Source organism: Stigmatopora nigra, chromosome 4, assembly GCF_051989575.1.
Source record: "Stigmatopora nigra isolate UIUO_SnigA chromosome 4, RoL_Snig_1.1, whole genome shotgun sequence".
NCBI lineage: Eukaryota > Metazoa > Chordata > Actinopteri > Syngnathiformes > Syngnathidae > Stigmatopora > Stigmatopora nigra.
In genome coordinates this window covers 7,531,585-7,556,519 of record NC_135511.1, presented here as the reverse complement: position 1 = coordinate 7,556,519, position 24,935 = coordinate 7,531,585, and the positions used below count along the sequence as shown (strand labels likewise).

Sequence of the window (24,935 nt, the reverse complement as noted above, 5' to 3'; positions counted from 1 at the left end):
ATTATTATTACTTTGGCACAACACTGGATGAAGTTGAAAGCAATAAAAAAGTACTATAACATGCAAACATCCTCAATCTAAGTCTGCAGAAGGTCCCCACCTTGTGGACTTCCTCTTTGGCTCCAGTTTTTTTTACCTAGGTTTACAATGTCTTGTGTGTCTTATGTCTGTCTTGCTACTGCAACCAATAAATTCCCCGAATACAGAATGAAATAAAGTTCTAACCTAACCTAAAAAATACATTTTGAGAACAACAAAAAAAACAAAAACTGTTTACCAATGTAACATGAGGGCAGCTTTCTCATGGCCAAGGTGAATAGAGAAGGGTTTGAAAACAAGGTGCTTACAAGGCTAAGCATTGAATGGGCTCCATTACTTACATACAAGGAGTGTCTCACATTTCCCAGGTCTGCCTGTCTAACAGGCTGAAACTAAGGAACAACTGTTATCAGCTACATCCCAGTTTAGAGAACATGACGCATAGGGCCATTTAGAATCGGTGATGTAGTTAATAAAGACGATGTGGTTGATAGGCAAAAGGAAATGCTTTGTGCTGTCGGCCGTAAATAAAACGAGTGGTGCAGCGTCACCACACCGGAAAGTTCTTAGCCACAGACTCTGTTTTTGGCAATCTGTTTTTCTTTGATGTTATTGTAGTTGATTTCCTTGATTTAATGTCATCTATTGTCCTGGCCTCAGTCATCCAAAACAAAAGCATACTGTAACATTTGTGTGCATCATTTTGGGAATAGTTTGAAGGGAATACAAAAGCAAACAACCCTCGTCTGAAAGTCTAACTAAATCAGAATGAAGTTTAGTGTAAGGTTAGATGAAACTTATTATTGAGTGTGTCTGCATCATAATCCAAGTTCATTTAAATGTATTTATGTCATGTTACCAGCGCCTTGCCATGCAAGAAGTCCCCCCTCACTCTGTCGGTGTCTCTCTTTTCCGCAAAATCTGTCTCATTTTTACACTGTTAAACAGATTTTATTACTATAAAACCACTAATTATTTGTTACTTTGTTAATAGATGGCGAATTACAACAAATAAAAATGTTTTTCCAATCCAATACCCTGTTTTTGGTGTTTTTTCAGGGGGTTGTAATTAATCAATTTGTTTTTAGTTCATTCCTATAGGAAACATTCATTTGAGATCCGAGCTCAGTCCCAGAATGAACTAAGCTCGTGTCTTGAGGTACCACTGTACTTGCTGCAACCAATCGGGTTAGACAAGGTGGCCTATTAGCACTACATCTTTGAAGTTGCACATTGATGTCTTGTACGGGAGAATGGGAAGAGCGAGCGGCAAAGTTGTCGAGATGAGATTGTGATGTGATGGGCACTTACCTACCTGACTACTGTATTGGTGCCGCTGGAGCTCCGGAGCAGTGGTAGTGTATGTTCTGCCACTTGGCGTCCCTGCGGTGCCATACTCGTGTTTCCTCAGACTGACTGGATTGCGGTCGACCCTCTCCGTCCACAAACTGCGTGAGGCGGATGTAGGCGATGCAGGCGGCGTCCTCGCCAATAAGGTGCACGTGAGGGTTTAGAATGGTTGTGTGGATGGGCTTTCTGTTTTTAGTTAGCACTGGATGAATGGACAGCACACATATCACTATCAGTATCACTTAAATGTAAATAAATCAAATGAAAGTCTAATTAAATAATTAGCTCGTTAACAGTGGCCGCCAAAGATGATTAACCGTTTGAACTCAAACATTATTATTGTACTTACCGTATTTTCCGGACTTGCCTGCTGGGCCTGCGACTAATACTGCAACTTGTATATATTTTATATTCCCTCCAACCACCAGCTGCCTATTATGTTGGTTTCAGGCAATAGTTATCTTTAAAAAACTGCAATGTTAACAGATGCCTATTTAACCTGTTATTCTACATTTTACTACTGTTAGTTCAGTGTTTGTTCTTGGTTTCTCTTCAAATAAGCGATTTCCCTGGCAAAAATGTGATTTACTGACGTACCAAAAGCCTAATAAGTTTAAGCTTGAACGGGATTGCAGACTAAGTAATGAATTGGTGAACCTGACTTACGGTTGTCAAAGTAGAACCTGTGGAAGTCCATCCCTTCCACCAGGTTGCCAAGTGCTTCGGGTTCAAAAGACGTCAAGCTGGGGTCGCAAATTTTGCTGGAGAAGGAAAGACAAGATGCCTTCGGTTGAGGTCAGAAAAATTGTATAAGGAAAGTGACAGGAACAGGATACTATACTCACGCGTAAGCCTCAAAGTCTCCATTGTTAATGGCCTCAATGAGCTGCTCGGTGATCTTGATGATTTCCTGTTTGCGAGCTGCAGAGTGACGTTATAATAACCAATTTAAACAAATGACACAATCTTTTATTTTACCTTTAGTTTGAGGGTGACTGTGATTGTAAAGTCACCACTAGTACTATTTCAAACAAAACTGCCTCATTAAACATTTAAGTGGTTGAAGACACATAGCTTCGATTTCTGAAGAATTAATTCTAGTAGAGTAAATGTTTCTATACCAGAAATGCTAAATACCACAAAATTCCAGACAACCAAGGTTTGTGATTAACGATAATCGGTCGATCTCTACTTTTTGCGTGCAATGGAACAGTTGAGTTGATTTCATATAAAAAATGTACTTCTTACATCCAAATATTGTGTGGAGTTACTGGAGCTTAATATTTATAAACGTTATTTACGTGATTATGGAATGCAGTTAGTTTTCAAAATGTAAGCTAATTCCCACAGGGAGCACACTGCAATGTTTCCAAAGACTAAATAAGAAGTGGATGCACTGGGGGGGGGGGAGGCCTCAAAACTGAGACAGGCAACTTGCTCGTCATCTTGACAACCATCAAACAGCGAAACACACATGCTCATGTCACTAAATACTCAGAGGGGTCAATTTCAAACGACCAAGCGATGCATCAACAACTGACAAAGACTTCAAAGCAACTCCACCCACAATGCTTTGCTGGCCAAGCCCAGCCTGCTACAAAAACCTGGACATGTATACTTACTCTGGAAATTTGAGGAGGAGGGGCTTGAAGGGGAGTGAGAGGTAGGATGGGAGGTGGCTTGCGTGGTTGGAGGCACCGGTCTAGAAACCGGAATCAGAGCCGGGGCCCCGCCGGCTTCGGGGGCAGGTGCTGGGGGCGGCTGCGCACGTCGTACGCTGCTCACCAGGTCTGTGAGCCGTGACACTGGACAAGATGCCACCGAATTGGACGTGTACAATTGGACGACATGTCGACTACAAACTTTTTTGGGTCAATTAGTCAAATCAATTATGAGGGCAAGTAGAAGGCCATACAACTTCATTGATAAAATGATTGTTGAACCTTCATAGCTTTTGCTATTGAATGAGACACAAGGTCAGGAAGTCTATTAGAGGAGACAAATTGTTGTGATGTTATAATCTGATATGTCTATTTTTGCAGCATCAGATTATATCGGATTTTGTCAGATTGCAAGATCGGATCTGATTAAGCGATTGCTTTTTCATAGAAAAGTTGAATTTTAAACGACGAATGTGGGTTGTAAATGATTGGGGGAGAAAAGTTTTTAATGTCAACAAAGGATTTTAGAGGCTCTTTCAGAAGCCTTGCCAACACAAACAAAAATCTTTTTTTGTTTTGTTTTTGTGTAACTGCACTGCCCTCTACTGCATTGCAAGCTTACTACATTGTTTTCATGGGGAACTGCAGCCAAAATGGGTGTTTTTCTATTGATGCAGTCGGAGCGTCACCATGTAAACGGACGGGCCTTCTGCGTCTCATCTCCATGGAAACATACTGCGCACTAGTCAACTTACTCTGCATGAGGACAACAGGGGCCGTGTGAAAGGGAGTACACCAGGAGGGTGGAGACAGGCGTGGGGTTGGACTGAGAGAGTGGCTTGTTGGGTAGGCCTCCTCAACCCGGGCCTTGAGCCCCTGTGCACGGAGCCCAGCAGTTCAGCAAGTTAGCCGCCGCTGGGTGGAGGAAGGATGCAAATCAATGTGGTCTAACACTACTTCACACTCGTCCTTGAGAGGGAGCCAATGGGTTGGTTACAACTAACTTGCATGCGTAAAATGTAAGGCGGAGGATTTGAAAACTGATAAGAAGAAATGCCCCGTTTTCTAACCTTGACAAGCCTTATATAATGAATAAAAGGAGTATATAAAAGGATTGGACTGCTGACTGTGAGTCAAGACTATGTTGGAAAATCACAAAGCACACACGGTAAGAGAAAAATGAAAAGTAGGCTGAGGAAAAATGATAATAAATGGAAAGTGCCTCCCAAAAATTGGTTGGGGAAGCCAAAAAAATTAATTAACTCTACTCTTTTACCAAGTTTCCATCAATTGAATGCCAGTGCAAAGTTTTGAATTGTGAAAAATACCAGTTAATTTTCAGAAGCATGAAGCAGCATAACAAAACAACTCACTTTTTAGAACAAGTAAGAAAACATCCATTCATTTAAAAGCATCTGCTTCCAGAACTTAAATGGTTTAAAACAATATGAATACTTATTCAAGAAGGCAACAAACATGAGCCTTGAGGAATAGGAGTACTTTAGCTTGAAATTTTTGCTCCGCGAAAAGCTAAGATAGACTAACATGAGCTCACCGGAATGGCTACGAAAGCTTAGACACTGCAGGTGTTGGGTTGCAAGCAGCTGTCGACCATTTACTGACCTGACAAGATCTGACCAAGACCACCACCGCTAATATTCCCTCTGTCCAAGCACTTGGGACCACCAGGATCTAGCCTGATATCGGACACACCGTCCTCTGATTTGCCCAGTGAATGCCGTGATCTCACAGTATGCCTTTAACATTTCCCCAGCCAATGGGTCTCTGGTTTTGTGCCTAGGCTAAATTGGGAGCCTCTACCCTTCTTGAGCCCCCTCCTCCTCCCAAGGTGCTCTTAGGACTAAACAGAGTTGGTAGCTGTTTTAGATGGAGGGTTTTCAAACTTTGCTCTGCCAGATTTGAACAATTGGGTGAGGCCAGGTGCGGGTAGAGAACTTTGCGTTCAAAATGAGAGCTTTCTGACTGTCTTCAAGGAAGAATAGCTAGCGAACAGACAGTAGGACTTGAACTCGCACCCAAAATCCTGATTCGCCATCCTTGATTAAAGTAATCAGATGACACTCACTCTAAAATGGAGGCAGAAAGCTGCGATGACACTGAGCTTTAAGTAGTGACAACAACAATTTGTATTTTAAACCCACCTAAAACAAAAAACTTAGACCTAAAGTTTCTGCCTATAAATCAGATACTCAGAACTAACTTGTTCTCAGCTGGCGCCCATGTTTCCAGTTTTTTTTCAAACAGATTTCACGTATTTAGAAGAAAATCTTCAAAATGACCTTAAAGCATCTTTAAGTAAGGACCCAAGTGTGTAGGTTACTGGGGTGGTAGTTTTGTGGAGTGTAGGTATGGAAATGAACATTTTGTAATGCATTGTGTCTGAGAAAGAGAAAGTATGTGTAGACCTTTCCTCTTACCTTTTACATCTTCATCTTCCACGGTGGTGTTGCTGCTGTCCGATGATTCCTGGTGGTTAACATACGGGTAACTTTTAGAATGGAACTATGTTCAGATGCGGTACATTGATCAACAGATAAGCGCACACACGCCAAAACACAAGCGGTATAAATAGGGCCTAGTTGTTCTCCATAATGGCCCATTTTCGTCTACTTTCCTCCAGGATTGACATACATATAGCACAAGTTGTCAACAGGAAAGAGATCAATGTTGGCGTTATCGGACAATTTGAGGAGTGTTGGCGCGTGTATGCATGCATCGCTAAAGAACACGAAAGGTAGGAGACATGCACTCGCGCCATATCCACTTGATCACAGACAAAAATACAAGCGTGCCCACGCAAACACGTACAAACAAAGCAAAGCTGACAGATAAAGGCAGGATGGAAAAAAGGTACTGAAGTAAGAAGTAGGAGGAGAAAAACAGGAGGGTAAGTCTTGTTCAGGACTTGCTGTATGGCTTACTAAGAGACAGGCAACACCTAGTATTCATTTTTGACTTAACAAGATTATTTCTGTAGGGATGCATATGATAAGGTGTTGTCTTTCCATTTAATGTGAGGTGTACCTTAGTCCCATCCACAGGGTTATGGATTACGGTGGTCTGAGGCTCCTATGGGGCAAAGAGATTGAAGGAGGTAGTTGTTTGTAAGAGTGAAAAAGATGGAAATGAGATGAAACAAAGAAGCGCTGATTAGTAGAAAAGACAAAATGATGTTTGTGGGGAAGAGAAATCAGTCAGAAATATCAGCGTAAAATAACACAAACCAACAATTGCACATATGCATGCACATGCACACTTTTCTACAGACTCCAAAAATGATGAATACATTGAAATACTGATCAGAAGAATTGTAAAAAAAATTCTGCGCAAAATAATTTCTTATCAAAGCAGTTCTTTCGCATTGTTTTTCCTCAAATAAAACACAGTAAAAGATAAAGCTAAGGTTTTATTTTATCCTCAATGTATATCTATTACTATTCACAATTATATAATATGTATGGAGAAATTATGGTGTAAAAAAAAAAGAGAGAAAAAAGTACAGAAATTATTCATAACTTCTAGTATCATTGGTACATACCAACTACTTTACCATAAAAAAGATGTCCCAGGGCATTCAGTTAATAAGTCTTAATATATCTAAATATAATCTATCACCACCATAATTTGGAAAAGATTCAGTCCAAATAGGCTTGTCTTCTTTAGTATTCTAAAATTCATATTTATGCTGCTTTGAGTGAGTAACCCAAAACTATACCAAAATGTGCATATTGAAAAAAAATGTCACTAACAATAAATATCAGATAGAAGTATTTTTTTAATTCAATGAACGGATGAATGTATACTTGTGTTTGTATGTGAAGTAATTAACGACACTAGATATGTATCGTTTTAATGCACAAACAGCATGACAAAGAAAAAAAACAGACTCATGCTGTTGACAACGCGGGCTAGAGGCAGCGGGTGGTCTCACGCAAACAAACAAGCAGGCACAGGGGCGCATGCAAACACACGCAAAGACAGCGGGGGGGCCTGAAAGGAGGTGCACTAAGGGTGTATGTAGTAAGGTGGTTCAATACCAGAGCGGGTGAAGGGATGTTTCCTTTGCTGCTGGTGGTTATGCCGTTTTTGCTGTTTGTCTGAGGCTGTGTGAGGACAGCGTGAGGGAGGGAAATAAAACACTGAAAGTTACAGACAGAGCGTGTGCATGCTTGTGGATGTCAACTTGCAACGTGGTCTGCTAGTCTTAGCGGAGCCCAAAATTTGCATCGCTTGTGATAGAAAAGCAATTGACAGGTGCTGTAAACTCATCAATCATAATCCAAACACTGCCATTGATGAGTTTACTCCAAATCTGTGCCATTTGTGACTGCACATTAAATGGGACAGAAGCAGGATGACTTGAAAACAAATACTTTTGGGATTGTAGTACATGCCAACACAAAATGTACAAGATTTTCACCACTAAAGTGAGACTAAGAGACAATATTCTCAAGACAGCAGTGCACCTTGTATATGGATAATATTGGTTAAGTAGTGTATAAAATTCCCTTTAACATAGCTCAGTCTAGTTGAAGTATGACACAACCCCCTAATCACTACTACTACTACTAGGTGGATCTATAACACAAACCCCTCACTAATACCACACCTCATACTAGTGGATGTATAAAACCACCTATTACTGCTAATACAGCTTCATCGAGTGCAAGTCCGGTCCCTCCACCAACACAGTAACCGGAGTACCCGGAAAAGAACCCACACAGGCCCGGGGAGATCATGCAAACTCCACATGGGAAGCCTGACCTGGATTCGAACCCAAGACTCCAGAACTGTGAGGCCGATGCACTAACCACTTGGTTGGAAACAAATTGTAAGATGAGCCATTTATTGAAGGTTCGCCTTATAGTGTGGAAAATACGGTATATATGTGTCGAGTATATGTTGTATCAGTAAGCAGGAGTGTGGGAGAGGTACCACACAGTACCACACAGTTCTGTGAGCTTAAAAAATAATGAAAAACATGAAAAAGCACTAGCAAAAGAGCTGAAAATGGCTACTTCAGAAAGTGAAGTAAAACTTGGCCTTTCCTTTCCATTGTGGGCACAAATGTGTTCGCGCTCCATCGCACTCCCAAAATACGATTTGCGTTGTGCCTTTACAGCGCTCTCAAAACATTACGCAGACCACTGGTCAATCAGTGAAAAATAACCCAGGGCGATCACAACCATCTCATATACAAAAAGACTACTAATATTCCCAGAATATACGACAGACTACTAGACTATCACACCAACCCATTTTTATGAGCATCAGATTTGTATTCATTTATTTAATTTATTAAATTCTCCTTGCTGGCCAGAAAATCATTTTCAACTATAGTAAATTGCGGAAACTATTAAAACAGGAAAAACAATTCCATTATTCCTAAACAAGTTCAAATATGACAAATTCAATAGTAGACCCCCTTACCTGGGGTCTTATTTTTCCTCCAGAACATCACCCCCATTTTAACAAGAGTCCAATTCACAACTCAATCATTGTGAATTGCAACAACTTTACTTATTTCCAATGCCAAAAATATGTTATGTCATTTCTATTTTAATGTCATCCCACACAGAAGAAGAACATTTTGATGTGTTAATATAAAATGGTTAAGCAATAAGGAGGCGGAGTATGAGAGAAGCAAATTTAGGAAGCCAATGAAACATTCATGGCAAAGTTGCTGAAGATGCGAGCATGAAAAGGAGCTTGTTGCTAGGCAACCATTGCACCTATTTTTAGCGACTGAGTTTCCAGCGTCCAGACTGGCAGCTATTCTTGGAAGCCCGGTTAAATTCAAATACACATACACACACACACAAACACCCCCACATAAGTGGGTGGTGTACTGGTCTTGGTGGCTGAGTTGCATTTGTTGGTCGTTAAAAAGCACAGATGGAATGAATGAATGAGGGAGGGGGGAAAGCCTTACATATGACAACACTAAAAAAATGCTGCCAATCAAAGATAATTTTCTGACATCAACGCGCACATTATTCCCATGTAGGGATGTGAAAGGATTAGGGTGGCCAAATGCAGTATATCGCCCGCAATTTTACTTCACAATTCATATATTTGTTTATTTATGTTTTATACATGGAAGTCAATCCACCAAATTCATCAATTTCTTTCAGAACCCTAGTCACAGATATTTCCAAATATTTAATCTTTTGCATTGAATCATAAATGTTATTTTTGGTAAATTTTACATGTACATGAACATACATATATTACATTTCACATATCTTTCCCCTCATTGATGTTGAAAATGTATTTCCCAAAGACTTGTTAAATTGACCCAACACAACTTACTCCCCTGAATACCCTTATTTAAAACTTTTTGTCACTACTTTTTTAAGGGAGGAATGGGCCGAGGTCTTATAATTGCACTCCAGGTTATTCCTTCGGTCAAGAGTTGCATTAGAAAATGTAAAGGATATTCAGTCACCTCTATAAAAACTGAGTTTTAATAGAGGACTTCCTAAAAATATCAAAAATAGTTCTATACAAAAGAACTAAATGACAGAAGGAAGGAGAAAAACAAAGTAAAATGCTTTAAAAAAGGAAAAACAATCTGAGCTATCTTACCTTGACGTCAGCCTTCTTGTTTAGCAAAGTCTTGGCTGCTGCAAGGACAAACAAAACACAAAAACAGTGACCATTTACTAAAAACGCCATAAAATCATTACTTAATCCCAAATATACACCACGCATAACCTTTTAGCACAGATCACACAGGTGTAATATATTTGGCCTAAAATGGACACCCCAACTCAAAATTGTGGACTATGATAAACAGTATATATATACATACCTATTATATACATAGATATATATATATACATATATACATACCCCTTTACATACATACGTACACATACATATGTACATACACATTCATACACATACATATATACGTACACATAAATATACATATATAGTTGCGATCGACCGATAATCAGTCAGGCCGATTATCGGTTCCAATATTTAGAGATGACCTGACGGTACTACTAGAATGTATCCATTGCTTCTTGAAACTTTTGTAAGCTTATTCAATAGAGATGTCTCTGCAAGCCTCTCCAGTTGTCCTTTTCCAGCAAAATTATTCACAGTGAACTTTTGACTTTTTCCATTTTATGTTTTAAGGTTCTGAGTGCCTTTTCAAGTTTAGTCACACACAATCACATCAGCAGCTGACTGCGTTACATAAAAGTCTGCTCTTCATGATAGGCCATATTTTCTCCTTTGTCTCTTGCATATATTAATTTACAACTGTGAAGGTTATCAACGGTTTTAGAAAATGCTTTTATTATTCATTAAGGGTGCTGCAGAGTCTGTTGGATGATTTTCTGTTGAAAATAAGGGCTGAAAACAAGGGCACAAGCTCCATATTCAAGGCAGAAACTCTTTTGGTCTTTTTTGTCCATTTTTGTCAATTTTTTGATTTTTTTTAGGGCAGGTTTAAAATGACAGTTGATGTCGTTACAATATATGCCTATAATATGCCCATTTTCAGGATACCATAATGCACTAAGCAACAAGGTGACATGTTTTTTTTTTTTGATTTGGGAAATGTCATTGTCACAGTAGCAAGAGGATGAGAATAGACACAGTAAAAGACATTTTAGACATAAATAAATAAGTTAATTCATAAATGAATGGATAAATATATGAATAACGGGGCAGATGAATCTTTCTAAGTCACACGACTGAGTAGAGGATTTTATTTAATGTGTTTATATGTTATTTATGTGTGACTATACAAGTTGGCTCCCAGTGAGCCTGATAGGCTAAGGCAGCAAGCTATCAATGTTTGATTAGGGGTGGGAGTGTACAAAGTAAAGATGATGAAGTCTAATGCACAGTTTATGAATATCATAAAGTATAAACTGTAAAATAAAGCGTATGAGGCGGAGTAAAAGAGAATGCACAAAACAGCACAGCACCAAGAGCTTGCCAATAACCTGAGTTAATATGATTTTACCCTGGAGTTGAGTGTGGTTGTTGTTTTTTCCACACACAGGGTTTAGCTCCCCCAAGTGGAAACCTACTCCCATTGTCACAATGCCCCAACGTCTCCTCGGTAGTGCAAATTGCAATAATCTAGCAAATCACGTTTTTAATATCAAAATCTGTCATCTGGGTCAGAGCAAAACAGTCTCTAATCTTCACCATTGCTGAAATGCCCCCACTCCAGTGCCCCGTCAACCATGCACTCCATGCATCATTCTCCCACACTGTCCAGGACAGTTCCATCCTTAGAGCCTAGTATTTCTTTTATTAGGGGAAAGCAAGAGAGAGAGCAAGAAGGAATGATAATGGAGGGGGAGCAGGAGATGGTAGAATGGAGATGCGAGACATATTGCACAGCCCCTCTTGCTCAAAATTGTACTTGTATCTCCAATTGCTCGTATGTTGGGGCACTTGTAGGTCGAGGTACCACTGTACTTCAATTTGAATCTTGTTATATTCATATTCATTTTTCTCTCTGAATATTATATTGTACGACTTCTTGCAATTCCCATGGAACACTTGACAATTAGTTCACTGCAAAGTGTTTGGGAAACACTGGTTTAAGTTATGCTTATGGGGCAAGTAAAATGATGTTAATGAAGCTAAGGAGATCTAAACAACTCAAAACATACAGGTTAGTAAAAAAAAGCATAATTTATAGTGGGGTTTAATTGAATGAAAGATGGAATGGCTGCTGAAGATGCTATTGTGGAAGAGAATACGGTTCAATGTCATGCTTGGAGTTTCAATGCAGAGAAGAGAAAAGGGTAAGAAGAATAATAATGAAATAAATAGAGAAAGTACAGAAAGGGGGAGGCAAGAAGGCGGCATGCCCGCGGATCGTGCCGCCATGCGCTACCTTGTTCCGCCAGCCCCGCTGCCATTGTGGTACCTACGGTGCCCGAGACTGGAACAACAGAGGCCGGAGCGGTGGTCTGCCGGCAGCCCACTTTCCGCATAGGTGGGAGAGAGAAGGTTACGTCGTGAGGACGGAAATGAACGTGACGAGAAGTTGGAGGACAAAGAAGTCCAACCACAGAGTGGTTACAGTGTTGGACTGACAGATGAAGACGTGTTTCAGCTAAGAAATGTCAGAAAGATCAAGATAACAGCAATCTGCGCATAGGCTAGTATAAATGTCGCAATAAACAGAATATGGGCTATATTTCTCTGCATCCTGCTGATTTCTCAGATACCAAAACACCTCCAGAAAGTTTTCAAGAGACACTGCAGACTACACGTTCATGCCTGGTTTTGATAAGCCAAACTTATTCTCCATAATCAATTGAAACATACAGTCATGCCTCTATTTACGAATCTCTCTCTCACTCCCAAATTTTCAGGTTACACATTTTTTAACATGCAAATTAGTGCCTAGACATACGAAAAAGATCCTAATTATGAAATCCCCCAAAAGTAAGTGCATTTCCTTATCCCTTATTTTAAAATAATAATAAAAGATTTTCAAATATTGTCGCTGATGCTTTGCTTCTCACTTTAGAACCGTTAGATTTTGTATGCTTGTTAATAATTTTAAGACATTAATAAATCTTTTCTTATCATTTTCTCTCATTTTTGTGTTTCTCATCTTTCATACAAAATTGGAACACTTTGACCAATTTTAACAGGTTTAGTTTATAGTTGTTTGAGGACAGTGGACCGAATTAGAGAATTTACATATAAAGTACTGCTTTACTTACGAAATTTTAAAGTCACTTAAAAGGTTTTGGAACCAATTAATTTCGTAAGTAGAGGTATGACTGTACTAGCAACCATGTGTCCCAGTCTGTCCAGAGGTTTGGACACAAGCCATACCACCCACGATGCCTTTTATTTCAAGAAAAGTCCTGATTTTGTTGAGGCGAGCCTCAAAACAGCCTAGCAACATCGCAATTGACAACCTACGCACATTGCCGTACAAAAACAGAATCCTCTACTTCATCCAGCTGTGTTTTTGACTTTGCCAAGCTGCACTGTCAGTACACACTGAGACAAACTTATTCATAGGTCAATTTGTTTCTTGAGCAAACTCCATCAAAGATGTGAATAAATCCTCCATTTATTGGACTGCTCTCCGTTCCATGCGATCAAGTGTCGACAGTTTAACCAATGAGGCGTCTTTTATAATAAGTAGCACCTGAATGCAATCAACTGAATACACTTGCATAAGGTGTCATTTTTTGTTGGTCTGAATGAAATCCTGCACCCACGACAATTCTTGCCGAGAAAGGCATTTCATTCATTAATTCTTGTCTTTGTCCGGAAAATCCTTGAAAAGTTTTAGCCTACTCACCATCTGTGAATGCTTTTGAAACCTCACTTTTACTGAATTGCCAGTAAAGCAAGTGGAATTTTCGTCCATGTTGCTGCTGGGTGGCTTGCACCTTGCATTGCAGCTCTTAGCAAGCCATCTTTCTTTTGTCTCTTGGATATTTTGGTTCAGAGATAGCGTGTCGTGTGCCAAAGTGCCGCTTTGCATTAAACCGTTTCTTCGATGGATTTTTGTCATTGCAAATTAGACACCCCGCAGAACCTGCTCTCTACACAAAGGCGAAATCTTTGATCCATTTGCCCTGGAATGTACCAATTTGATTGTTGATAGTTTGATGATTTGCATTCCACTGTCATGTATTTTATTCATACGTTTGAACCTGTTGTGTATATTTAAAAAAATGTTTGAAATGCTCTTTAGAAGACATTCCAAGTTTTCATTTCTCTTATACAAGCTGTAACACACACACACACACACACACACACACATAGATATGCATGTGCTCCCACACAGAAACTCCCCCCACACAAATGGCCGTAACTGACAAGTAAATGCATGTGAACTTACCGGAGAAATTCCGAGAGACCAACATGGTGGTGAGTATGGCCCCCTGCAATTAAGAAAGACAAATGCAAAGAAATTGAAAAATAATAATAATGGCCATACATTTACATTACAGTTTGATTTGGATTTTATGTTTATCAAAACAGATTTCAAAAGCATGTAGTCTATCTGAAAAAAATGAATCTTATTTTTTTAAATATACCACAATTGGAAAAAAAGGGTTTAACCTTACACAGAGAGATAAAGACAGCACGAGAGAGAGAGAGAGAGAGAGAGAGAGAGAGAGAGAGAGATGTTTGTTTTGGTTGGTAGTGGAGAGGTCCAGTTGCGCATGGTCGCTTCGGAGCATTGTGGTGCACGCAACGTGATACAAGACAGTTGTGTCTACCACTACCATTACACTTACAAATACGAAATCATGGGATTCTCCCTTTCGACTTTTGCCATTAGGGTTCGTCCCAGCATGTTATCCCTTTACATGAGGGCGTGCCTTTTGCATCATTTTTTGTGAGACCAACCGCTTGCTCCTCAACTCCAGCCCTCTCTTCAACCGAGGGTCCAAGTACAATGACACTACTGCAAAGTCAATCATTGAACTGCAGCCTAGAGAGTCGAGATGCCATGTGCACATATGGAAACCCATTTGCTTTAACATGGCGGTGCATGGCGATCCACGACGAGCACATAGATCCAATAATAGAACACTGCTTGAGCTCTGATTGGAACGGCTGTTCCTCTCCACATGAGCATTGAAATCCCCCACAAGTGTTGTGGTGGTGCACAAGTGTGAGAAAAATGTGCAAAAGTTAACATTGGTAAATGTTTGCGATGTTTGTTGTTAACCTAAAAGACCACAGGGTTTTTGCTGTCTCACTGCTACGGACCTCAACTTGACTAAACAAGCCTGTTCTCAGGCAAAGCAGATGTAATGTTGTTGTTCAACATGAAGTCACCCCATGCTAATGATGTAATGCTGAATTGAATTTAAAAAAATCAGGGCGAGGCTGTTTGGGAAAATGTTGGGACCAGACTAAAATACCATTTTAAGAAAATAAAAACATTGAGAAAAATAGCAAGACTCTCAGACCTTGAGTTTCCTCCTGGCGTTGAACTTTTTCAAGCACTCCACCGTTTCCTGCCTATGCATCATTGAAGCCACCGTGGACCGTTGCTAAATGACAAGATGACAGTTATAATCAGCCATAGGTTTACTGTACCGTACATGAAGATATTGCTTTAGCTAAGTGTACTGTATGGGCCACTTACGCAGACCCAGGGGTGCTTGAGGGCCTCCTGGGCAGTGATCCTTTTGGCTGGGTTTATGGTCAGCATCTGGTTGATGAGGTTTTTGGCCTCTGGCGTTACTGTGTCCCACTCTGGTGAAGGAAACTAAAAAAAAAAAAACACAGAAAGCACTTGCGTTAAGAATGTACTGCTACATAAAAAGCATCAGGTTTAATCCACTTTTTATTTGTCTTTTTTAGCAAGACAGGGACCGACTTCATCTTCAAATAAAATACATATTTCTATCAGGTTAAGGTTAGGAGGTTAAAGTCTGCATATAATTCTGCTCACAAGTTGTTGGCACGCAGTTAAAAATAATTTTGGAAAAAAAGTGGCCCAAGGGGAGTTTTTCTTCCCCTTAAAATATGAATGAGAGCACAAGAGTTACGCAAGAGTGTCCAAAAAAAGAAACAGCTGTACGGTTGGCGAGTGAGTAAGAAGAGCGTAGGCCAAAATAGTGTTAGTAAGTGGAAGATAAAGAGAACAAATTGAAACATGAAAAAAACTGAATTAAGCTCGTATCTCGAGGTACCACTGTACACTATTTAACGACAATGGATGGGGAGTGAATTTTCTCAGTAGTGCTACGATTGTTAAATCTAGATCTATTGAATCATTTTTTATTTATTACTTTTTTTAGTTTAACAATGTCCTTGATTTCTTGATTTGTTCGAGGCATGGCAGTACACAAAAATAACCGCACAACATTCTAAAAGAATGGATGGAAAAGAAGCAAAAGTAGATGAAACAGTTTAAGAAAGAAGTTAAAGCGGGAGAAAAAGTAGATTGGGATCTCACATCGTAGGCCCCAGCCTTGATCTGCTGGTATAGCTTGTGCTGGTCCTCGTCCCAGAAAGGGGGATAACCAACTAGCAGAATGTACAGAATCACCCCTGTCAAACACATAGACACATGCTTTTGGAATTGAAGACATTCTCTATCTAGTCTTTAAACATTGTATGTTAAGAAAATACTGATTAATAGTAGTTAGAGCAGGCAGATAAATGATGTTTATTTGCAGTAAAAGAGTACAAAAAATGATAATGCCATTGGAACTGAAACAAGAATGCATTTCCCAGAAGTGCACCAGTAAAAATAATCTCATTTTAATATCTTCAGAATGATTATCTGTTTTTCAATTGCTGTGCTTGCTGTTGTGTAGGAGCGAGAGGCGTAAACATGGGATATTTACCATTCAGTATTCAATAGGCGCCTGACTTCCGACGTAAATGGAGCGAAAGCTAACGCTGACGTGTTGCGCTGTATGAAGCTGTTTAGTAGAATCTCTGGGGTAATCATGCTCGTTACTCTCTTTTCCCCACTGTGTTGTGTTATGGTGCTTTTGACTTTTAGTGGTCAAATATCCCCAGAATTACATTCATAGGCACGTACTGCCTCCTCTGACCTCACTTTCAATTCTTCCTAAACCACTCGTGACGTAATAAGGTCAACAAGTTTCAACTGCTGTTTTCCTTTCACTCAAATGCTCCCTGGCGGAATCCTTCACATTTGATACGTCATTGGTTTCATCTATGCAGAGGCAAACAGCTACAAAACTGTGTGATCTATGCGAGCGAGTTTTTATAAATTGATTTTCAAATATATTTGGGCATTAGCATTATGATTTTAAATAGTGTAGAAAATGTCGGGAGTGGGATTTTCAGTCTAACTCACCACACGCCCATATGTCCACAGGTTTGCCATATGCCTCTTTCCTCAGGACTTCAGGTGACAGGTACCCTGGTGTCCCGGCAAAGCCTGAAGAGAAAGAATATAAAACATATCATTCAGCCAGTCATTAATTCAAGCAAGGCAAAATATTCCAATCACCAATTTCTCAATGTTGATCAGAAAGATTTTGAAGCAGTCAAATAAGTGCTTGCCACCAAAAGATTTCCAAGAGTTTGACGTTTTTCGGCTCTACAGCGCATAACAACCTCCAAAGATTCAGAGAATCATGAATAATCTCTCTGTATGAGGGTCAAGGTAGAAACCATTGTTTGTGAACATAATACCCTCTGCTATTTGCCCTTGCCAAATGAAACTCCTACAGTACAAAGAATAAGCAATTCACAAACATGACCCAGAAGGGCACAGATTCATTTTCTCTGGGCCTGAGGTCTTTTTAAAAGAAGTCTGGCAACGTTCAAAAGAGTTCTGTGGTCAAACAAACATACAAGCTCAGTCCTAGAACGTATTAAGCTCGTATCTCAAGGTACCACTGTATATAGTATAAGTTAAGTGTATATAAAATTTGAATCTGATAGTATTTTCTATTAACAATGATGTCAGGTAGTGAAAAGAAAATGTGTTTATGTGTCTGGTATCTTTAACATTTTCTCTACCTACCAAACCAGGCCTGTTGGTCCCCTTGCACCTCAATGGCCAGGCCAAAATCAGCCAGCTTCACCGCTGCATTCTTGCACTTGCTAGCCAAGAGCAGGTTCTCTGGCTGAAGGGTTTGCACATGAACACGGAAAACACAAAAGACAAGACATGGATGCTATTTAAAGACATGCCACATTTGACTTTACCCTCCTCTGCTTTAAGCCTGACATGGTGTGCCAATAGTGTAAATGCTCATTGTGGGTGGCCCAGATAATGTAGCACATCTCATTATTCTCTGTCAGAAGAGACTCTAATAATGGGCCTCTATACCCACTTGGACACACGACTGTTTCTCCCTTGACATCGCACACTTTGTTTCAAGAAAAGGACTAGCTTAAATAATTTGCTTGGTTTGAACAGATGGGCTTTTGAAATTTAAATTAAAAGAAGGGTTCCCTGCGTTAAGTGTTGCGGTTTTGTTATATTTTAGAATTAGCTTTTAAAATTACTCATTTATGTTTTTTACTGGTAAAAACACACTTTGTGGAGTAGCACCACCAATTTCCTTATATGCAGCTGTTGTATAATGACAATAACGGCTTTTGATTTGATTTAATGTAAATTAAATTGAAACAGAGTGAATTACTACTTAATGAATTTTTCATCCTTCTACAACTTTTTCGGTCAAATTCTCGGTTGCCCCGCATCATAAATGTTTTGGCCTTGAAAAATGTTCTCCATTTTTCTCCAAATTTTTCAAACAAACAAAAGTGCATGTAGAAGTAAGATCCCTTGGTCAATGACAAGCACGTTGACTCGGTTTCGCTCACCTTTAGATCTCGGTGCACAACGCCCATTTGATGGCAGTGAAGCACAGCTTCCAGAATCTGCTGAATGCAGTGGCTTTAAGGAAAAACAGACAAAATGTTACATGTTACAAAAAAGTTACATTAAAGATATTCAAAGACTTCCCTCCCTGCCTGGCTTGCATAAATAATATTCAAAATTTTCAGTTACTGACTCAGTTGTTTCATTATACATGCCAGTCATCCTATTGAGTTTCTTATTATAACATCATTTTAGTTTGGATATGACACTAGGAATTTGAATGCTTTGACTTAATGACCTGCCATAATTTGAAATTGTCTGCATTGACTTAGCTCTGAGCATGTTCCTCTGCTTTAAAAAAAAGGAAAAAAAGTGCAAATTTAGCACGAGCGCCCAAAGGTAAAGCAGCTGGGTCAGTAAACCGGGTCAGCGGGTGTGCTTGCATGATTTGCATTCGCCTTTTCCCACAACCGCACATCCTCAAGGTAGTTCGAATTAGTTAAAATAGATAGGCAAATTTGTCCCATGTGCCAGACGAATGCAGAGTGTTGCGTTGAGAAAGGCAAAAAGTAGATACATTTGATTATGGAAACCCCACAAGGGACAAGCCGAAACTGCCGTAGTAATACAACTATAATCTAACATTATTTATACTAACTAGTGAGTAGGGAGGGCAACATATTTGAAGGATACTGAATAAGAAACATAATCCCTTCTGTGCAATAACATCGGGGTGTGCAATAACAATGTGCAATATCTTAGATTGGGCAATATTTTAGAATTTACCATGCCAGTACTTTTTCCATTTTTATATTACTTATTTATGTTTTTACTGGGAAAACGCACTTTGTGGAGTAGCTCCATCAATTTCGTTATACGCAGCTGTGTATGATGACAATAAAGGCTTTTGATTGATTGATTTGATTGAACCGTATGTATACATGTACATCTGTGCATGTATATGTATATATATGAATATATGTATGTGTATGTGTGTGTAGGGACAGTATAATAAAATCCCGGAAAATGATCCTTTGTGAATGCGTATATTTATCTGTTGTGTTCTGTGCTGAAAGCATGTCAAAGTTTCAGCCTGTGAATTTTATGATCTAAAAACCCACTTTTAAACTGCAGTACATGTAAAGTGTGTCAAGAAGTAAAGCCTACAAGTGTGCGGATCAACACTTTCCGGCTCTGCCCTCGGCATTGCCGTCTGGCATCAAGGTGACAAATGCAAAAGTTCCATCCTGCCGCTTTCTCGTCATCCAAACATCCCACTCTCTGCATAGATGAAACTCTGTCCACTTCAAGGACCTGGTGATCCAGACTTGCCAAATGCCAAAGATTGAATTATAATAGAATATCAAATTTCATAGATACCTATGAATTCCAATTTAGCTGTATTTCACATTAACACCGCAATTACATTTAATAGTGTATAAATTTAAGGAGCTGTTTCATTCCAATGTGGGAAGTTTAGTTATTTAATTGAGGAAAACAGGCTGCGGTTCCTTGAGAGGCGCAGCAGAGAACAGAGGAAGCGATCTAAAAGTAGCGCTTGTATTCAATGAAAGTGATTCACAGAGGAAGCTGAAATCTGGTGCCAGGCAAATTTTCCAGTCCTACACAGAAAGATGCGTGTGTGTGTGTGTGTGTGTGTGTCTGCAAACGGGCGGGCTTGTGGACAAGGTGCAATGAGCGATTGTAATGTGCAGAATATGTGACGAATAGCAGGCATCAGAGACACGCAGCCAGCAGGATTCACACCCACTGAGTGTCTAGTGAGTGGGAGGACAGAGAGCTATACAGGTTTTTTTTATTTGAGTGTGTCAGGGTACCAATCGCTGTTTTAAAACTGTCCGAAAATCGTCCCAATCCTTGTCCTTTTTGTTTTAATATTTGAGACCTTTGTGTATTTTTGTAAGACTGACACAAGAGTACGAGAAATGGAATAACATTTCCAATGAGTTGTAAGGATAGTATGACAAGACTAGCACTGTAAGAAGATCCCAGATCACGTGGTAAAAACCTAAGTAGAAATAATATCTTGAAGTCCAATCCATTGGCAAAGCTTTTCCCTAACTATCATAATAATAATAATTTGCAGGGTAATGTTCATTATATCGATCATTAGATTTTTTTTTTAATGAAATTGAACTGTACCCATGACATTGATGTGAAATATTGCTATATATTAGTTTACAGAGCCTACAGAGCTGTGGCAACTTGGACAATGCCAAAAAAATGATCTCATAATTGGGTGATTGATTGGTGAAGGGCAAGGCATCCATTATAAACACAAAAGTCAAAGAGATAACTTTTATTGGCTGACAATGGACTTTGGTGGAAGGTTTTGAGGTATCATTGTAAAGTCTATGTACCTACATGAATTCATTCTGAACAAGTTTGCTGAGTTAAAAAGATCGGAAGCAACAGTGTATCTGTCGAAAGGCTCATTCCTACCTGGCATCAGCCTCACTGTAGTACTCTCGGGCTACGATGTCCTCAAACAATTCACCCCCAGTCACCCTGTATGGCCACACATCCAATTAAAGACACATTAATACACACAAATTGCCACAAACCGAAACAGAGTATCAATTTTTTTTCATCACCCCCCTTCCATAATCCAAATGGTAACTATGGAAACAGGAAGAGGAACACACAAGGGAGAAAGCCGTGGTTGGCGCGGGAGAAGGTATGAATTTGACGGTCGGGGGTTCGTGGGAAAGAGTTACGCAATTGTATACGTAGAATTAAGAAGGGGGAGGAAGAGAAGGGAAATGGGAAAAGAGGATATCATAGCAGAGGCAGGTGGTGAGGAAATCATGAGAAGAAATGAACGAAGAAACAAGACCAGTTGAAATAAGTAAATAAATACAGTGGTACCTCGATATACGAGCTTATGAGCCTCCTCTCGCGTCTGCTGTCTGCTCGTATATCAAAATTTGTCTCGTATCTCAAGATAAATATCTGTTCAAAATTTTACTCGTATCTCAAATTGCTCATATGTCGGGGCACTCGTATGTCGAGGTACCACTGTAGAGAAGGAAGGGTACAGTATTGAAATGAATAGTGAGGATAAATAGGGCAGGAAAAGGCCAGGGGTAAAAGGTCAATTTAACACATGAAAAAAGAAAAGAGGAAGTTAATAGAAACTAAATGAGAATGAAAAACAAGATGGTAAAATAAACATAATGATATAAGAAAGGGACCAGCAAAGGAAAAAATGAAAAGGAAAGCCGCAACTTACAAGTCGAAGAGTAAATAGTGGAAGCCTTCTTCCGATATGCTGTCATGAAGACGGACTGCAGTGTCAAGGAAAAATACAAATGTTGTGAACCAATACAAACCATAATCCTACACACAAAAATGCATGTGTCCTTACCAATGTTGGGATGTTTGAGCAAGCGACAGATGCGAGCCTCGCGTTCCAGCTTTTGGTGATCTGACAGTTGGACGGCAAAGTAACAATTAAGCAGGGAAAAAAAAAAGACACGAGGAAGGCTACGTTTTTAATGGCATACTAATAATTAAGGGTTCTGCAACAGTCCCTCAGACATAAGTCTTTATGTTTTTGTTACTCCTTATTGTTTTTTGTTAATATCAACTACAGTAAGGTTTATGTTCATAAAAAAGTGGTGCAGTAATCTACATTTTCTAGGGGAATTTTTTTTATTAGATTTTTTTTGTAAATTCATAAAAATGAAAATCCATGCTGAAACTTGCAAGAGGAAGCCACTCTGCAGCGTCGCTAAAGTTGTGAGCGAGTTTTTCGATGGAAAAAATATGGAGTAGATGCAAGCGAGGCTACCTCGAGCAACACATTCAGTAGAAGTCGTTTGAATGAAAATGAGAAGTGAGAAGGACACACGTGAAAAATAAGGTTACATTTAAGTCAGATTTATTAAGTTGTTTTATGTATGTATATTAATAAATACATTTTATTATGACTAGCTCATTTATGGGTAGTGGAAATACTGAAAAAAATGAAAGACCCAAATAAACCATATGATAATGAGCAATTATTTGTGCATCTGCTAAAATTGCCCTCTGATTTTGAGACAGGACACCAGATCATTCTGACAATTCCTCATTAGTCCAATATTTTATGTTAAATCGATCAGAATTTGGTCAAAGTTAAGTGACAATGCTTTGACGTGACATGTGACATTAAAGGGTCAATCAGAGGAGATTAGCCGTCGTCTCTTGCTAATAGTAGCAAAATAATCTCGGATGGGTTTAATCTCATTAAACGACACTTGCCGCATTGACACGAGAGTGGTGGGGGGTGGTATGAGAGTGGTGATGGCACACTCCCAACAGCCTAACAAACCTCCCAGCCTTGCTACCCCTACAACTGGGACAGTCCAAAAATGAACAGGGCTGCCCTGTGGGTCAAGTCCATCTGAGTCCAAAGACACCAAAAGCAATTTAATCAATTCAACTTCACTTGTCGTGCACCAAGTTCAGTAAAGCTGGATGTGTTTGCGCCCTTTTTTAGCGACGTAAGCAAAGGCTTTTTATTGGCAGTTGGAAAAAGCCATTTGATTACAGCCAGTATTGATTTATCAGAGGGGATGAGTCACATGGGGTCATCACTACATATCCAAATGCAGTTTTGTAAAATAGACAAACACATGATCATGTACGAGTGTATTAGTGCTGGGAAGCAAAATTTCTTTTTTTATCATGGTTAACTACATGTGGTCCATAGTTAACTTGTGAATAATTACATTTTTAAATGCAAAAACTATTCTATATTTTAAGTCTAAATACACCTCGCAATACGGCGGGACTACTGAACGGTTCAGATCCAGATTGTGTGAAGTTTGCATGTTCTCCCCGGGCCTGCGTGGGTTTTCTCTGGGTACTCCGGTTTCCTCCCACATTTCAAAGACATGCATAGTAGGCTGGTTGGATAATCTAAATTGCCCCTATGTATGAGTGTGAGCATGATTGGTTGTTTGTCTCCTTATGTCCTGCCTGGCTGGCCACCAATTAAGGGTGTCCTCTGCCTCGTGCCCAAAGTCACCTGGGATAGGCTCCAGCACCCCCCGCGACCTTGGTGAGGATAAAGCAGTTCAGAAAATGAATGAAAAATACCTTTCGACACAGGAGTGGAGCAATGTGCTTAACTTACGCAATTTAAAGTGAAAGGTCATCAGAAATAGGAGTTGAAGAGCTTGACTTTTGCAAAGATGAATAAATACATTATTCCACATCCAAGCAATTTTCGTCACGGTACTTTTGGGAAATGTATGCACTGTTCTAACGCCAGGCTCCGACATCTTGCAACAGCGATAAACTATTGTTCACCCCAATCACACGCAAATGGAATAATAAGGAAGTATGGCGGCGCGACAGTGAAACAAAAAGTGTGATGTTACAATGTGATTTGAAAGGGCCACTTTCATTTTCAATTTTTCTCAAAGATACTGAGCAGATTGGGATTCATCATTGGCTAGTATGTTTCAAATCATTCCAAGAAAAGTGGAAGGTAAAATGTTGACCAGAGTCACAATTTATGTATCTTGGGTGTTGTTTGGGCTTAATGAAGCAGCCTATTGACAAACCAATTGGTGCGAGACCCACAGTGATGGAGGCTCTTCTTTTACTGGTCGATCAATATTCCTACATCCAATGATAGTCATTAGCTAAGACTCATGTCCAAAGGATACAAGAAATGCAATAGTGTGTTTCTTTTGTAAGGTTTGCCAGCTCATTCTTAGCGATTTGGTGAGAAACTTCCACATGGGAGTCCATAATCATTGGAAAATATTGATGAAGAAACAATTATTAAAGATGATGTATCTCAAGGGAACCCAAAGCGATAGTAAAATCCAATATTATATACCAGTTTAAAATGATTCTATTTTCAAAACAACAAACACTGAAAAAAACAAATTTCTCAACAACAAAACAAATTCTGCTCTTGCAAAATTGACAAATGCAATAAACTAACTGTGTTTCAATGTGTCAAAAATACAGTCAAAAATGTGATGATTTAGAATCAAAATCACCTCCTTCCAACAAGCACGACATGACATAACATTTCAAATATTTAACGTCTACTTGCACATAATATAAGAACACAAAACAGGAAGTACTTGCCTCTGGCAGATAGCTTTTTAGTGTTGATGATTTTGGCTGCGTGCTCTTGTCCTGTGCACAGCTTCACACATCTGCGCACTACTGAGAAGGCACCTCTGAAAACAAAACCAAAAACCCATCATCAAACGTGCATTTATGTATTCAACCAAAGGAGAAAATTATTTGCTATGTGTCGTTTTGTCACATTTACAAGAAAGAAGGGAATACGTTTTCACTCATTCTCTTTCGACACTGCAATAGTGTACTCGCCTTTTTACGAGAGCGTATTTTTATGTCAAATTCAACAGAATCTTGTTTTCCATTAGTTGTGTGTTCTACTTTTTGGTCAGTGGTGAGACCCTAATGAATTCAAGGCTGAGTAAAAAATAAATTAATTAATTATTAAATCCCTTTAGACATCCAAAAAATGAACGAAAGGGCCGTTGAGGTGTCCCAATTATTTTTCCAGGGAGTTTGTAGTT

The 24,935-nt window shown here is 39.4% G+C and overlaps 1 protein-coding gene and 2 long non-coding RNA genes across 12 annotated transcripts in view; 1 reads left to right on the top strand and 2 right to left on the bottom strand.

Moving 5' to 3' along the window:
* Positions 1-24,935, bottom strand: part of LOC144195878 (calcium/calmodulin-dependent protein kinase type II subunit beta) — a 29,948-nt gene that overhangs the window by 3,638 nt on the left and 1,375 nt on the right. Inside the window, exons 2-20 of one of the 9 annotated variants that reach the window (XM_077715741.1) lie at positions 24,475-24,569; positions 21,749-21,808; positions 21,614-21,668; positions 20,824-20,889; positions 18,363-18,435; positions 17,554-17,656; positions 16,879-16,962; positions 16,003-16,097; positions 15,187-15,309; positions 15,008-15,091; positions 13,924-13,966; positions 11,944-12,033; positions 9,660-9,697; positions 7,109-7,174; positions 6,096-6,140; positions 5,489-5,537; positions 2,235-2,310; positions 2,056-2,150; positions 1,351-1,591 (exon numbers count right to left, since the gene is read on the bottom strand). In XM_077715741.1, the coding sequence (XP_077571867.1) occupies positions 1,359-1,591; positions 2,056-2,150; positions 2,235-2,310; positions 5,489-5,537; positions 6,096-6,140; positions 7,109-7,174; positions 9,660-9,697; positions 11,944-12,033; positions 13,924-13,966; positions 15,008-15,091; positions 15,187-15,309; positions 16,003-16,097; positions 16,879-16,962; positions 17,554-17,656; positions 18,363-18,435; positions 20,824-20,889; positions 21,614-21,668; positions 21,749-21,808; positions 24,475-24,569 (1,573 nt within the window). In that variant the 3' untranslated portion in view covers positions 1,351-1,358. The remainder of the gene's footprint in view (positions 1-1,350; positions 1,592-2,055; positions 2,151-2,234; positions 2,311-5,488; positions 5,538-6,095; positions 6,141-7,108; positions 7,175-9,659; positions 9,698-11,943; positions 12,034-13,923; positions 13,967-15,007; positions 15,092-15,186; positions 15,310-16,002; positions 16,098-16,878; positions 16,963-17,553; positions 17,657-18,362; positions 18,436-20,823; positions 20,890-21,613; positions 21,669-21,748; positions 21,809-24,474; positions 24,570-24,935) is intronic. The other 8 variants (XM_077715740.1, XM_077715742.1, XM_077715743.1 and 5 more) reach the window with 8 other exon arrangements.
* Positions 2,323-4,700, bottom strand: LOC144195882 (uncharacterized). 2 transcript variants are annotated; one of them, XR_013326177.1, is made up of 3 exons: positions 4,674-4,700; positions 3,806-3,965; positions 2,323-3,194 (listed from the first exon to the last, which is right to left on the bottom strand). It is a non-coding gene; the product is annotated as an uncharacterized LOC144195882 (long non-coding RNA). The 2 variants fall into 2 exon arrangements; XR_013326178.1 differs by lacking the exon at positions 4,674-4,700 and adding an exon at positions 4,606-4,655.
* Positions 3,052-17,283, top strand: LOC144195880 (uncharacterized). The gene is made up of 3 exons (XR_013326175.1): positions 3,052-3,177; positions 3,728-4,218; positions 16,900-17,283. It is a non-coding gene; the product is annotated as an uncharacterized LOC144195880 (long non-coding RNA).